General features: G+C 44.4%; 5 protein-coding genes across 10 annotated transcripts in view; 3 read left to right on the forward strand and 2 right to left on the reverse strand.

Moving 5' to 3' along the window:
- Positions 1–496: 496 nt before the first annotated feature.
- On the reverse strand, positions 497–1466 carry snu13b (SNU13 homolog, small nuclear ribonucleoprotein b (U4/U6.U5)). Its single transcript, XM_077625976.1, has 3 exons — positions 1235–1466; positions 967–1087; positions 497–894 (listed from the first exon to the last, which is right to left on the reverse strand). The coding sequence occupies exons 1-3, from the start codon at positions 1235–1237 to the stop codon at positions 632–634; spliced, it is 387 nt and encodes a 128-aa protein (XP_077482102.1). The 5' UTR covers positions 1238–1466; the 3' UTR covers positions 497–631.
- A 312-nt stretch (positions 1467–1778) lies between these two features.
- Positions 1779–4867, forward strand: uqcrc2b (ubiquinol-cytochrome c reductase core protein 2b). The gene is made up of 14 exons (XM_077625973.1): positions 1779–1899; positions 2315–2401; positions 2529–2678; positions 2743–2807; positions 2890–2946; positions 3028–3152; positions 3235–3332; positions 3495–3552; positions 3618–3713; positions 3776–3975; positions 4048–4128; positions 4196–4272; positions 4358–4511; positions 4588–4867. Exons 1-14 carry the CDS (start codon positions 1867–1869, stop codon positions 4669–4671), a joined length of 1365 nt encoding a protein of 454 aa, XP_077482099.1. The 5' UTR covers positions 1779–1866; the 3' UTR covers positions 4672–4867.
- A 160-nt stretch (positions 4868–5027) lies between these two features.
- Positions 5028–8292, forward strand: LOC144092845 (uncharacterized protein C16orf52 homolog B-like). The gene is made up of 3 exons (XM_077625974.1): positions 5028–5805; positions 6861–7073; positions 7819–8292. The coding sequence occupies exons 1-3, from the start codon at positions 5700–5702 to the stop codon at positions 8001–8003; spliced, it is 504 nt and encodes a 167-aa protein (XP_077482100.1). The 5' UTR covers positions 5028–5699; the 3' UTR covers positions 8004–8292.
- A 47-nt stretch (positions 8293–8339) lies between these two features.
- Positions 8340–15027, forward strand: part of faap100 (FA core complex associated protein 100) — a 50997-nt gene continuing 44309 nt past the window's right edge. For all 6 annotated transcript variants that reach the window (XR_013306188.1, XR_013306189.1, XR_013306187.1 and 3 more), the window contains exons 1-5: positions 8340–10493; positions 11217–11335; positions 11949–12805; positions 13393–13543; positions 13681–14671. Coding sequence is in view for 1 of the 6 variants with exons in the window: in XM_077626245.1 (XP_077482371.1) it covers positions 10338–10493; positions 11217–11335; positions 11949–12805; positions 13393–13543; positions 13681–14671 (2274 nt within the window). In the remaining 5 variants the exon portion in view is untranslated. The remainder of the gene's footprint in view (positions 10494–11216; positions 11336–11948; positions 12806–13392; positions 13544–13680; positions 14672–15027) is intronic.
- Positions 9171–10059, reverse strand: birc5a (baculoviral IAP repeat containing 5a). The gene is made up of 4 exons (XM_077626247.1): positions 9848–10059; positions 9618–9727; positions 9435–9552; positions 9171–9321 (listed from the first exon to the last, which is right to left on the reverse strand). Exons 1-4 carry the CDS (start codon positions 9971–9973, stop codon positions 9229–9231), a joined length of 447 nt encoding a protein of 148 aa, XP_077482373.1. The 5' UTR covers positions 9974–10059; the 3' UTR covers positions 9171–9228.

The raw sequence follows: 15027 nt of genomic DNA on the forward strand, positions 1-15027 counted from the left end.
CCGGTTTGGTCAGAGAAAGTTTGAAAATGAATAATTAGGCGATTAGATTAACGGATCAAACGAATATAAACCCGTTGTTTCGGTGTACTAAAGTAATTTATATATCACACTCGGGAAACTGCAGTCTAATTTATCCTGACTTGGTTAGGGCGAATCTGCCATATTTTGCGGACTATAAAACACATTCCATAATCCTTTATTTTTAATAGAAATTTATGTATCTTGTATCTGAATTCTGATTGAGCTAAATGAGTTCAAACTTAGTTTGTCAGGGTATAATTGTTATTCTGCAGGAAATGCCAAGACATTCATCACATCATAAACAAAAAACAAATTATTTTAAGCTAAATACCAAATAGTAAATGGAGTATTATTATGCCATTCATCGATGGTCACCTTTGTAGTCCCAAAATAATGTAGTAACAGTAAAAAAATAATTTGTGATAGTTTTCAGAGAAAATAGAATTGCCATTGACAAAAGAACACAGAAACCACATTTTAAGCTTTTAAATTTTATTAAGAACCAGTCAATTGACAACAAGTACACTCACATGCAAATGGTCCTCCATAAAAACAAAAAATGTCATGTGTTTCGCAACATGAGTAGAAAGCCAAGTTACTACAAAAACTATTAAACCAGTAGTCTCTCAATAGACATTTGGACCGTCTGGATCTGGGGTCTGAGCTGTGACCCCTCTTTAATGGTGACCGAGGTAGCGATAACTGGACGCGACACTCCGCAGGCACGGCCCAAGGCTTGTTTAGAACGGACGAAGACATATGGGACGTTTTTGTCCTCGCACAGCAACGGGAGGTGGAGGATGATCTCCAATGGTTCGGCATCAGCGGCCATGACGATAAATTCGGAGATTCCTCTGTTCAGGGTTTTAGTGGCTGGATTAGGGAGGAAAAAAATGTCTGTCAGCATTACTTTAAAAAAAAGCTACAATTCTCTTATAGACTCACCTTCATTAGCCCCCTTCCTCAGTTGCTTGTAGTTGGATGCTTGCTGCACCAAATCCAGGATAGTTTTGGTGAGCGTGGCGTCGGCCAACGGGTAGGCCTTCGGGTTTACTGGGGCTTCAGTCTGTACACAAAAATCACGAATTGTACTCAGATGATGGAAACGTGGCCAAGGGCCACATCAGTGATTTTAGTGCAACTCTTAGCTCGTTGTTAGCACAGCACATGTTAACGATTAGCATCTTTAGCTAGCAGTCGGTAAAACACTCACCATTGTGAAAGGTTCGTCTTGGTATTTCGACCCTCTCGGCGAGAAGCTTCACTGAGGAGTTTTTGTATTATTTTTGGGAGAAAGGAACAACAATTTACGAAATGAAGATATTTCTTTTAGACTAGACAAATGCGACTGTTTGTCGAGAAGAGAACGTTGTGCTTCACGTGTCGAGTGGCCGTGCATGCGCAGTTTCAAAAAGGAGACCGGAAATGTTCTTTTTCGTGGATTTAACTCCGGCCAGTAGGTGGCAGTAATGCGCCAAAACGTTACGCAAGGCAAATCGAGAGCGACAGATAAATGCATGATTCGCGCTCTGTGTTAAAGGGATGAGCATTGTTACTGGGCGGCCATTTTGCCTCGGTACTGTTCAATAAATATAGCTGTCAACGGATAATGTATATTAAAATAGCTGTAAATTGTACATTTTTTCAAATGATTTTTTAAATAGGTTGATATCTCATAAATTTCAGACATGTAGTAAATCAACGGCCTACTTACCTCAGACACATGATGGCTACTAGTCACTTACTGAGCTTTTAGATATCTAGCCTTAAATGTGATATCTACTAGTAGGGCACTTTGACGTCGCCATATTGTTCCGTGGTCCAGGTTTGAAGGAGAGAGGGGAAATGAAGGGGATTCGGGGACTCTCTCACTTATCAGTAAGTACTATGTTGCAATAATACTATTGTGGACTTAAATCGGAACGATTTATCCCTTTCGCCCTCTTATTTCCCTCACTGTTTTATGGCAAATGAAGCCTAGAGTTCACGTCGCGGGTGCTGTGCGCAAAAGGCAGGCTGTCACAAGGATCTGGGAAGGACCTTTCTAAATAAAACGTGTAGTACGCAATCCGCAACCGACAGGTGTTGATCCAAATTTGGAAGAAAAAAACGCTACGAGACGTGAGATAATGAAGATAACTGTTACTCCAATGCCTTATGACTAAAGCAATAAGAGATGAATTTCCAAACAATGGACATTCTATATGTGTATCAGTAAATACCCATCTAGTATCTTTACAGTTGTTAGTTGTATTCTCCCACCTTCTCAGCTCCTGCTTTTTTTGTTTTCCAGACAAGGCTTTACGCGGCACAGGCTGCCCGTAAGGTGGAGACCACAAGGGCTGGTGAACATTTGAAGTTTCAGCCGCAAGATGTGCAGGTCAGTGGTTGTTGATGTTGTTTTTCCTCCTCCACAGAGGCGCTTCTATGCGGTTTAGCTAGAATAATATTCCACATTTGTTTCTTTTCACACACTTTCTTCAATCTTCATTGTGGTTCTCTCTCAGGTTAGCAGACTGGCAAGCGGACTCGTGGTCACCTCCCTGGAAAACTACTCGCCCGTTTCCAAGATCGCTGTGTTTGTCAAGGCCGGCTCTCGTCATGAGACACTTGACAACCAGGGCGTCACCCACGTCTTGCGATTGGCGGCCAACTTGGTAGGATGCATGGCCTGTATCGGCGGAAGTGCGGTAGATGACTTTCGCCGAATCCCTTTTTCAGACGACCAAAGGCGCTTCGGCTTTCAAGATCTGCCGTGGAATCGAAGCAGTGGGAGGCAAATTGAGGTCAGTGATCCCTAAATACCAGAAAAATAAGTCTCATTATATATACATTTCTGTTTTTCCATGCTTTGTGGTGCCTCCACAGTGCATCTTTATCCAGAGAGAACATGATGTACAGTGTTGACTGCTTGCGAGACGACGTGTGAGTCACCTCATCCTTTTTTTTATCACGTTGCCTCTTTATATGCAAGAAGTAAATTGAACAGGAATCCTCTTTCAATAGCGACACAGTGATGGAGTTCCTGATCAACGTGACGACGGCGCCGGAGTTTCGGCCGTGGGAGGTGTCCGATCTGACGACCCGGGTCAAGTATGACAAGGCCCAAGCAGGAGAGAATGCTCATATAGGTGAGTGAGTCTCACACCCTCACAGGCGCTCTCGAAAAAAGAAAAAAAAAATGGATTTACAGTGAATCTTTTTTTGTCACAGCTGTAGTTGAAAGTCTCCATGAAGCCGCTTATAAGAACGCGCTTAGCAACTCTTTGTTTTGTCCTGACTACATGGTGGGCAATGTCCAGTCGCAACATGTGAGGATTATATTTTTTGTTTTAAAATCAAGATTGTTGATTTAAAAAGGAAAAAAAAACGTCTGTCTTGGAATAAAGAGAAAATCCCAATTGGGCATCTATCTCGCCCTACTGTATGAAGCTAGCCAAATGGTCACGGTCGCCATTTTCTTGTGTTTTCAGCTGCACCAATTTGTTCAGAACCATTTTACCAGTGCCAGAATGGCTCTTGTGGGACTAGGTGAGAACCTCGTGCTCTTACTCCTTTCGGAATAGAACTAGAACGTCAATGCTTCTCTTTTCCAGGTGTGGATCATACAGTTCTGAAGCAAGTAGGAGAGCAGTTCTTTAACATTCGCGGCGGCGCCGGAGCGTCAGACGTCCAAGCCCTGTATCGTGGCGGTAAGGGAATATTTGAATTTATAATCTTAATGATTGCCCTAAAATCGGTGCCCTCTCTACAGGTGAGGTCCGCCTGCCGAGCACCAGCAGTCTGGTGCACTCCGCCGTGGTGAGCCAGTCGGCGGCGGCGGGCACCGCGGAGGCTGTGGCCTTCAGCGTTCTGCAGCACCTGCTCGGAGCGGGTCCGCACATCAAGAGGGGGTCCAATGCTACTAGCAAACTGGTGCAGGGTGTTGCCAAGGCAACCGCCGACCCATTTGATGTAAGTTTTTGCCTTATACACATTTACCGGATAATGGGGGCCTCAGATTTTTGAAAACATTGATATTTTCAGGTGAATGCTTTCAACGCCAGCTACTCTGACTCTGGCCTTTTTGGAATCTACAGCATTTCCCAGGCGGGATCGACCGGCGACGTGAGTGTCCGCATCGCCGCAATTCGCACGATATCCAATACGAGACCTTTTTTTGCACGGCACGCAGGTCATCAAGGCCGCTCTTGCCGAGCTGAACGCCGTGGCTGACGGCGGAGTGACCGCTGCCGACCTCACTCGGGCCAAGTGAGAACTGTCCAAATGGATAACGCACTCGTCGGACGTAGTCCCGTACTCGTTTTTAACTTGTATTCTGGTTTTCTTTGCGAAGGGCGTCGCTGAAATCTCACTTGCTGATGTCTGTGGAGACTTGTGAAGGTCTGCTGGAAGCTATGGGCACCCAAGCGCTAACTAGCGCCGCCTATCAACCGCCGGAAGAATTTGCTAAAACAATTGATAATGTCTCCTTAACAGACGTGGCCAATGTAAGATTCTTGTCTTTTTGGTCAATCTGTTTTTAACTCATTTCTTTCATGTCTATGACATATTTTATTTTTTCAGGCTGCCAAGAAATTTGTGTTAGGCAAGAAGACCATGGCGTCCAGCGGAAACCTGGTTAAAACACCCTTCATTGATGAGATTTAAAAATCTACTTCCACTTTCTTCTCATCTGCTCTTTAACGCAAACCCCTATTTCTCGCGCCACCGCAACAAAAACAAGACGTGTTGTGTCTGTTTAGATGTGAGATTTGTTTTATGGTTATCGCAACATTATTACAACCACCAATCCACTCTAATGTATAGCTCATGTAAAAATAATGAATAAATTCTATCTGCCTGACATTTTTCGTAAATAATTCATTTTAAAATCGACTTTGAGACGTTAATGAGGCCTTGGAACGTATAGACACAAAATTTCCCAAAAATATTGTATCATATTTATTTTCTCTCAGGGAAAAAATTATTTCCATACGGAATTAAAATTTATTTGAAGTTTTCTGTGTCAAAGTATCTGACCAATACAGGTTCTTAAAAAACGATGTATTTTTTAATTTAATTTATATTGTTAACGATTACGCTCATTCCGTTATCCAACTCAATCTGAAGGTTCCTGAAGTAGCCGGAGGGCACCGCCTCTCGTATCTTCTCGCGAGATCTGACGATGACAGACGCCAAGAAAGCAAGCTTGCTGGATTTGAGTTTGTTTTTGTTTTTTTTCACACATTGAAGCCGCCTTCTTTCCCCCGAAAAACACCACGTCTCGCTTTAACCTATTTGTCTTTTTCACGTCTTTTTTTGCTATGAAACAAGTTGACCTTCCACTGTGTTTTCTTCCCGACAATTGTCCAACATAAAGGGGAGGAGAGTTCCAGGGTGGGCTGCGAAAGTCGACCTGGAGAAGAAGCATTGCTGGATAATGGTAGCGGCGTGCTAACACGTCCACTTTGTGCGACTAACCCAGGCCATTTTCTTAGGAATAAAGTTGCCCCGGGATGGCCGGAGGTCCATGAAAGTGGGCCCCGAGTCCCTCCTCCGAGGGAACCGAGGCGAATGGAGCACTTGGTGGCCGCTTTGGTGAACGCCGCGAGCTTGCGCCGCACCTAGCCGTGGGCACTCGGACGGAGGAGGGCTACATCCACGAAGAGCCCCGTGAAAGCCCGAAAGCGACGGACATGGATAAATTGACCGTGATCTCAGGATGTCTCTTCCTCGCCGCAGAAGTCTTCGCCATCGCCAGCATCGCCAATCCGGACTGGATCAGCACCGGAGAGTCAGCCGGTAAGTCGCCTCGCCTCGCCTCGTCATGCGGACTAACTTACTTACTTCATTTCTCGTTCGTTCTCTTAAAAATTCACTTTTAATCGCTTATTTTCGCCTGCCCCTGAAATTGAGTGTTCCCCCTCCTATTCGCGGATTTGTAGGGTGGTTTGCTCTTTGTGTCACGTCAACATTTTCTTTTTAAAAAAGTACAGTTTTGACATCTCAAAACACAGTCTGGAAAGGTCAAGAGTCAGCCTTAAAATCATTGGCTGCCACTGATGGGGATAGACGTCCAATCTAGTTTGATTTGGAGAGGTTGGCAGCGAATCATTGCTGAAAGCCCTCCTAGTCAAAATGGATTGGACTTCTGTCGCCGTCAATGGTAACTAATGAATTCCTGACAATATATACTCCGAATACTGATCATCCAGTTTGACAGTCTCAATCAAAATGAATTGGACATTTATTGGCGTCAATGGAAGCTAATTCATTCTTGTTTATTATGGACTCGGATGATCAGTAATTGACCAGATCGGACGTCTCTCGCCGTCAATGGCAGCCAATGACTACATCTGGATCATATACTAGTGGGCGTGGCCTTTGAATGAAGTTGCCCTTTTGTGTACTGGCCATTCGGTAAACAATGATTTGATGCCGCCACCCTTTGTTTTAGCGCAATTAGCCGTGTCTCATTAAGGCAAGGATATATCATGACTGAGGAGCTGTGACTTTTAATGAGTTCTCTTGGGACTACCAACCCAGAGAATTAAGGGCCTTGCGATTGGGTGGGACCGGAGGGTCCTTCGTGGAAACTAGGACTGTTGCAAACCATTTTTTTAATAGAAAAGCACCGGTAATTGTTTTATCATGTATAAATCCCATTTTAGAAACAAAAAGATCAATTTAACAAATGATATTTTCAGGTTTTTTTTAATTATAAAATGCAGTGTAAAACATTAAAAAAAAATTAAAGGTAATGTGCTGTGGACTAAACCAATCCAAGCAACCAATCACAGTCTGAAATGCCCCAATGTGATGAACCTTTTCTCCTCCTCCTCCGCCGCCGTCCCCAGGCTCTTTGACGGTGGGCCTGGTCCGACAGTGCCAAACCATCCACGGCCGAGATCGGACCTGCGTCCCTCCCCGGATGCCCCCGGAGTGGCTGACCGCCCTCTTCTTCATCATCCTCGGCGTCCTCTCGCTGAGCGCCACTTGCTGTCTACTGCTGGCGTCCCACTGGCGCCGGGAGCTCATCCGATACGCCCGCTGGATCGCTTTCGCCGGCCGTAAGTAGTCGACCGTTCCCCACGGGAATTTTAGGTTAGCGCGTGGGCCTCGAGGGTTGGATCCCGGGTCTCGACTTTCCTGCGTGTTCTTCCCGGGCTTGCATGGGTTTTCTCCGGGTGCCTCGGTTTCCTCCCTCGGCCCCAAAAACGTGCACGCTAAGCTAACAGTAGGCTAATTTTCCCCCAGCTACCAGCTTGTCTCGTTGCGCCCTGCGATTGGCTGGCCACCCATTCAGGGTGCTCGCCCCGCTAGTTCATGATCGGACGATTCACCGAAAGACGTTTGGCCGACGGACAGTTCGCCGAACGGACGTTTCGCCGAAACAGGATTCACGCACTCGCCCTGCCCCTGGATCATGTACATGTTTTTCAACCTCGGCCCGCGGGCCATATACGGCCCGTTACAGATAACATTCATTTAGGAATAACAAGAGCATGTCCAGCGGGGGGCAGTACATGCCCTTGTTATTCCCTAAATGAATATTATCTGTAACGGGCCGTATATGGCCCGTGGGCCAAGGTTGAAAAACGTGTACACACACGATCCGGGGGAAAGCGCGCAAATTCCGTTTGAAACGTCCGTTCGGCGAACTGTCCGTCGGTGAAACGTCTTTTGGCGAATCGTCCGAGTACCGAAGAAAATAATGGAATGAACTGAACAGGCCCTGAAACGAAATGGTCCACTTGTCCACTTTGGGCCAATTGTAACAAGGTCCTCTTTGCTGTCCTGTCCGTCTCGCCCCAGTGGTCCTGTTCTGTATGGCCGCCCTGATTTTCCCCATGGGTTTCTACGTCAGTGAAGTCGGAGGACAGCCGTACAAGCTGCCCAACAACACCGGAGTGGGCTCCTCCTACGTTCTCTTTGTCCTCTCCATATCTTTCACCATCGTCGGCCTGCTGTTCGCCGGAAAGGTTTGCTTACCGGGCTGACAGAATTTACGTGCCGAAGAGGCAAAGTCTTTTTAACTTCCTCTTTTGGAAGACTTGGCGGACGATTCCCCATTTGGCACGGGAAGGACATCTGTCCATCTGTTTGAATGGGGATTTCCTGGGGTTGAAACAATGAGTCTAACTGTATTATACCATATTTATTTTCTTGATTTAGAATTCTTTTTTTTTTTTATAAAAAGCTCTAATATATTCCAATGTACAGCCACCATTAACGTGTAGGAATGAAATTGCCTTAAAGAGCGCTCGACCTTAAAATATGTGGATTCTTTTTTTTTTTAGTTTTGTTTTGTACGCAGACTACCCCTAAAACGGGAGTCAGACATGCGGCCTGAGGATAAAAAAAGTATAAAAGCATTTCATTCTGTATGTACATTATGCATGACTCTAAAGTCAGGCAGAACCACCCCCGTGGACCGGATCAGACCTCCTAGTGGGCCACGTCCAGCCCGCGGGCCGTATGTTTGAATTGTGAGAACTGAATACTTCAATAATTTATTGGCAACCATATTTTGTTGCAAATCAAAACAATTTGCAATGCAGTCATGATTCTGTTTTGTCAGTAATGAGGCAACGATACAGCATTTCCTTTGTCTGCACAGATCTTTAGGTTGCCATGGAAACATCACAGAACATGACAATAGTGCATCTTGATGAAAAGATCCATGTATTCGTGTCTCAAAGTTCACTCGTATCTTCGCTGTTCAAAGTTCCCTCGTTGCCACGCACCAAAACATTGCTCTTCTAAGGCCCGAAAATAGTTTGACGCAAGCACGCCGAGAAATGAAACGAGAACACGTGGAGGCTTTTCTTTTTTTTAATCACAAGCACTGACAAATGTGCGAGAGCTTTTGTGCAGATGGCTAAAAGGATGAGTGACAGATCTGATGCAACTGCGAAATGTGCGCAGCAAATGTTTGCAACTTGTTGTGGAGAAGAAGGTTCATTAGCAGCTCTTTTCAGGGGGAATTTGTTTGCAAATGTGGCACTAATTAACATAGATAATCAATTGGCTGGCTCATGATTTGACAGCTTTTCTAGTAGTCGATAGATCATTTATAGACAGATTTGTAAATATTTAATTTAACTACAGTTGGGGGAGGATAGTTGCACTCAGTTCTGGATTAAAAGAAAAAAATCAACATCACATTAGAAATAAACACCTTTAATGACCAATAATGCACATATTTACAGAAAAACAAGAACACTACTCTTCTCCCATTGCCGACTTGACTATTTCGTCTCTTTTCATTTTGGCTGCTTCTTTAAACTTGTTCATGGTGTCATTCAGGTTTTTAGTCTGTGAGTGGACAAAAAAAACAATTAGATATAAACAATGACCGTGACCAAAATAACTTTTCTATTTCCAGTATTAAAAAATATATACTTTTGAGTGCTACATAAATAACATACAATTATGGAAGCTTCCTTCTCTTTCAGCAACTTCAAAAACTCTTCAACTGTCATGTCTTCCACGTCCTTTTTCAGGTTAATGAAGTAACAGGAAGATGAATGCGACTGGTGCTCTTTTCTATTCGGAAATGAAAAGAAAAATTAGGAATGTATATCCTCCTATCATAATTATGTTGTTCTTACATTGGGTCGTCGTCGGGCTCCCAGCCTTCCAACTCTTTTTGGCAACAAAAGCAAATGGCAACGTCCGGGCTGTTGTCTGAAGGCGCATGAATGAAACCAGCCTTCGCCATCTATGGAGAAACATTAGAAAACAACTACAAATGAGGGAGGGCTACGCCATATTGCATTACATTTTAATGGATTGACGTTTTCACTATTAAAATTGGAGTTAACAAGTCGAAATGTCTTACGTTTTGCGGCGTGCAAGCGCAGTCTCCGTCGAACGGCCAATCTTCGAACGTCTTCAGCCTGTTCTCGTAAAAGAACATTTTAAATACATCGTTGTCAAACATCTCCATTTTGCCTCGATCTGCCATTTGAGCTCCTTTCGTGACTTTAAACGTTTTCCCACTAGGAAAGTCTGTTTTTAAATTTCCAACGGCTCTCGATAGCGAGTGGTGATTGGACGAACAATCCGGTTGACTTCTTCGTGACCGAATTAACTAAGAAGCGCGCCATCTTTGTCGCCTACTAGTGGTCAAACGTGCCAAGTTGACAAACAAAGAAGAAAAAATTTCATTGGTTGAAAATTCACGCGCAGGAAATACTTTCTGGTTTGAACACCCAACTTCCGATTTTGCCTGTGCGTTCCACGCGACGACGACTCCATGTTTCGAAATATTAAAAAATATTGTTGTAGCGAAATTAACACACGTAGAATCTCTTTTTTTCGTTGTAGTTATGGAAGGGAGATGCGCGGTGGAGATTTTGACAGATTTTGGCTTTTGTTTAGCGTCAAGTATACTAAAAGTAAGTTCCTCACCTGGAACCGACGTGTTCCTCACTACTGGAAGCGATGAAGTTTTTGTCTTCGGCGAACAAGACAGGCACATAAAGGCAAGTTTGCATACTTAAACTTTTCAAAAAGTATTTTTAATATATTCATGGTTGTTTAGTGTTTCCTTTTTTGGGGATTCATCTCTGCTAAGAAATCCAAACTCAACAAGGTCCTGCTACGTGTGTTGTGCATTGGTACTTAAACCACCATGTCCTGGAAAATGTTGGTATAATGTGAGAAAAAAGGCTGTATTCCAAGCAACTAATCTTATTTATATGATTATGTAAACATATATTATTTCAACTTCGGTCCTCGAGGGCAACCCGGAAGCCAGATCACCATACTGTTGATTAGATTCAGGTGTGTTGGAGAAGAAGAAAACATGGAAAACAGACCGCAGTTGGTCATCCCCACATTACTTATTCTCCCAAATGATATAATATAATGATATGTATTTAGATGCAGGAAGGAAATTCATATTTTAAGAGATTTTATAAATGTATCTTTAGATGCAGGAAGGAAATTCATATTTTAAGAGATTTTATAAATATTTTTTTCCCTCTGTAACACTACATTCTGGAAAAGACTAGGACTATTCTCGAAATGAAATATAATAGGACTTTTTTTGCTCTGATAATAGGAGTAAAGTACTTGCTGTCATGTCAATGAAATCAAGGATGAAAATGATATATTAGGAGAAATGCTTAAAACTCCTTAGCTGTGAAGTTGAATGAATCAATAACTGATTTACGCCCATTCTGACTAATATTTCACTTCTCCAGGCCATCCTGATCTTTCCTGATAATGTGAGGGATCTGGTTGTAAATAAAGACAAGAAGACCCTCTATGTGGCTTGCTGCACTGGCGTTTACTGCATCCGTTTCTCATCTTTGCCATCCAGGTGAGTTATTTTTTACATGCCAGACACTGTACATTATTTTAACTTTTTATAAATGTGATGCTTGTAACGGTATGAAGGGCCAGTTTTTGTCAGTGCATCCTGGCGCACAAAAAAAAATCTTACTGCGGCTAACTTTTATGACGACGTAGTTGATGATTTCACATTGCAGAAAGCCAAGAATGTCGTCTTTTTAGGTTGATTACAGAACACAATTTAATGCCAAGTGTAAAAAGAGCGAAACACATTTAAAACCATCTGCTAAATACTGAGCCCTGAAATCAGATTGTTTATTATCAATTTATTCTATTTTTGTGGCTCCAGGTTTGTGCAACTTCAGTGTTCATATGTTGGAAATGTTTATTTGTCCTCTTCTGTTGGGTCAAAATGATTTTTTTTCCTGAAATGATACTATATAAAAGCCCATTTATATTTCAGCGTGTAGTTGTAAACATAAATAACACCATATTTTCTCATATTTGGGGGGGCAGACCGATGTCCGCCCAGGGTGCAAAATAAATCAGGACCACCTTTGGTGGTATGAAACTGAAAGGGAGAGGAAAAAAAAAGTTTTTTAAAAGTGTCCTCTAACAGAAGCGATTTCTGTTCACCTCAGAGCTCAAAGCTCGGAGTCCTCCCGTATTCCCCCTCGTGTGAAAGCATCCCACGAGCACCTTGTAATCAGAGAAGAAGGAACACTAGCGCTGCTCCTGCTTCACTCTCTTCTCCTAAACCTTCGACGGGAAAACACGTCCTGGCTTCTGACGCGCTACAAAATTCCAGAAGATTCCACCACCGTCGCCCGCTACGAAACGCTGGGCTCGTTTAAAGCGCCTCTGATCTCAGATTCGGACCATCGCGGCTCGGACGAGCGAAGCGAAAAGAAACCGGTGCTGTTCTGCGTCCGCCCTGCCGACGCTTCGTCGAAATCGCCCGGCGCTCACGCCTCCCTCGATCCCGTTCTCTTTAAAGTCCTGTTCGGGATCGACGCGGCCCTGGCCAAATCGCCCGTGGTCTTGTGCGGTTTGCCGGATGGCCGCCTGTGCTTCTTCGCCCATCGCGTACCGGGATCGCGACTCCGAGTCCTCTACAGCCTCGAGCAGCCCGTCGTGTTTATCGGCGTCCAAACGAACGCGTCCCACTCTCTGGTTGCACTGGGCGAAAGTGGCAAAGTCGTGCTGGTCACGCTCGAGCCCAAGGCAACGCCGGGAGATGGCGTGGCGGCCAGATTTAGCGAAGTGCGCGTGCCCGGACCTGCGCTCTGCGCCTGTCTGGATAAACGCTCGCTTTACTACAGCACTGGTTCCGACCTGCTGGTGCTGGATTTGGCACTGGTTTCTTCTACTGGCGGATCAGAGGCAGAAAAGGAAACCTTAGCCTCTCCGAAGACGACAGCCGATGCCTCTCGGAACGTCAACAGTTTAAATGTGTGCCGGGTCGTCGCCTTGGCAGAACATCTCAAGAACGTTGAAGGTAAGAAAACATTATCTTCCCATTTTTTTAAACCATTAGTTTGCAAATTTAAGTCTAGCCAGGCTGAACAATTAAGTCACTATTTTGAGGAATTGTTGATGAGGTCATATGTGATATAGTCATATAGTAAAAATAGTCATTATTGATGTGTATATATTCCGTGTAACACGCTTATTTATTTTATTTAAGTCTACAATGTCTTTCCTGTGTCTTCACCTTCTTGCTACTGCAAAAAGTGAATTTCCCGAGTATGGGATGAATAAAGTTAAATCTAATCTAATCTGCGAGCAAAGTAAACGGAGAACATAGTTGGAGAAAAAAAATGCAATATAAGCTACTACTACAAGTTTTTGTCAAAGTTGAGGTTCTGTTGCTACAATGAGATTTTTAAGCTTGGAATTTTTTTTACTTCGTTGTAAGGGTCAAATCACTTTGATAAAACCGACTCAGTGTGTCTACTCACACTTGATACCGTCATTTTTGGTGAAAGACTTTCCTCATTTTGAACGCGTAATCGCAAAACCTGAAGATTATTTCAACTTTCGTCCATCTACAAAGTGAATTAAGATGAGCGCTTTGTGTACCAGGTCAACTTCAACTTCAACTGCTGGCACTGTCCAGCCGAGGTCAGCTCCAAATAATACGCCCGCCTGTTGGCGTGCCAGATGGAGGCTCGTCTTCTCACGCTGGCCGGGCCATCAAAGATGTCCTGTCTGCTATTGGAGATGTTTGCGAGAGGTATGTCTTCTTTCTGCTGCTTTTATAGCAACAAACATTATATTTTCATTTTATTATTCATCTCTTTAAATGATTATGATTTGGGCACTCCTGCGATCCCATCTCTAACAAACCGCAATGTCTTTGTTTCTTTTTAGAGCATCGGTGCTGAAATCTTCAGTCAAATCCAGAAACCAAACTCTGACACACTTGAATCAGTTGCTCAACATAAGCTTCTTATTGAAGGCCAACGCAAACGGCAAAATGGAGAAACCCATCCGATGTCGTGCCGTCGCCGACTGGAGCACGTTGCTTCGAGAAGACTCTTTGACCTTAAAATACATCCTGGATAATGGAAGTCCTTATATTCTGGAGCGAGGATGGACCCTCAACGTCACCGTTTCTTCCATGTGCGACTCCGCCCAAGTGGAAAGTTCCTCCGCACATTACTCCTTCCCATTTCACAATCTCCACCCAGGCGAGAAACTGGAGATTTCACTACCCCTGGACACCCAAGGGCAATGGTCCTTGCCTTGCGTGGTTACCGCGACCCTGGCTTTCGCCCTCTCAAGTATCCTCGGCGAAAAGGCGTCGGCGGAGCTCTCGGGGGGCCATCTCGTCAATTTGCCCTTGAACACGCTGACGGTGGATTGCTTGCACGCCCTGCGGATGGTCAATCCGGCCGACGTCAAAAGGAACGCCGCGCCTCGATCCTACGACGTCACCCCGTTGGACACCGTTCGAACTTTTTTGAAACCGCACAGCGGTTTAAGAGACGATGCGTCGAGCCAGAAACATTCTACTTGCGTGAAAGTTTCGTCGCAGTTGCTGAAGGAGACGTTGAAGGCTTCTGAAGGCACGTCGACAAACGTGGGTGTCTTGTTGTTGGACTGGCTCATCGGGGGAGAGCACGGAGGGGTGAAAAGCAAGAGTGATACCAAGACCCTCGATAGGTCAGTGGTCCACGCCCGAGCTCCAAACGGACACCTGGTAAAGATGACGGCAAAAGAGGTCGTTCTGGTGAACCCAACGGAGGAGGACAGTGTCGTGACCCCAGAAGCACCCTTGGACATCGTGGAAGTCCGCGTTGAGAGCTCCTCACTGGCGGCCGTATGTGGAATGCATCATGCAGTCTTGCAGAGACTACAGGTTTGAAAGTCTTTTCAATTTGCACACTTTCTGTTGAGGGAACGTATGCAGAAAATAGCTAGGAGAAATGACATGCTATTTTTTTGAAAGGGTTGGGACCCACTTCACCTCAAGTTTAGTTTTTGACAAGTTCAAAATGAACTACGATCACCTGGCTTGTTCCCTTGACATCTGCTCTTACGACTTAGAACCAAAGAGAATGCTAACTGGCTAACTTACAATCCACAGACTACAGCAAGTCTGCAGTTAAGGATAGATAAGACAAATAAATCAGGCATTACATTCCTTGAATATAGCTACCAGTTAATGACATTCTCCTCTGTCCGGGACTATTGGCGTAATAGCAATTTTAGCTA

The sequence above is a fragment of the Stigmatopora argus genome, chromosome 18 (assembly GCF_051989625.1).
Source record: "Stigmatopora argus isolate UIUO_Sarg chromosome 18, RoL_Sarg_1.0, whole genome shotgun sequence".
NCBI classification, from domain to species: Eukaryota; Metazoa; Chordata; class Actinopteri; order Syngnathiformes; family Syngnathidae; genus Stigmatopora; species Stigmatopora argus.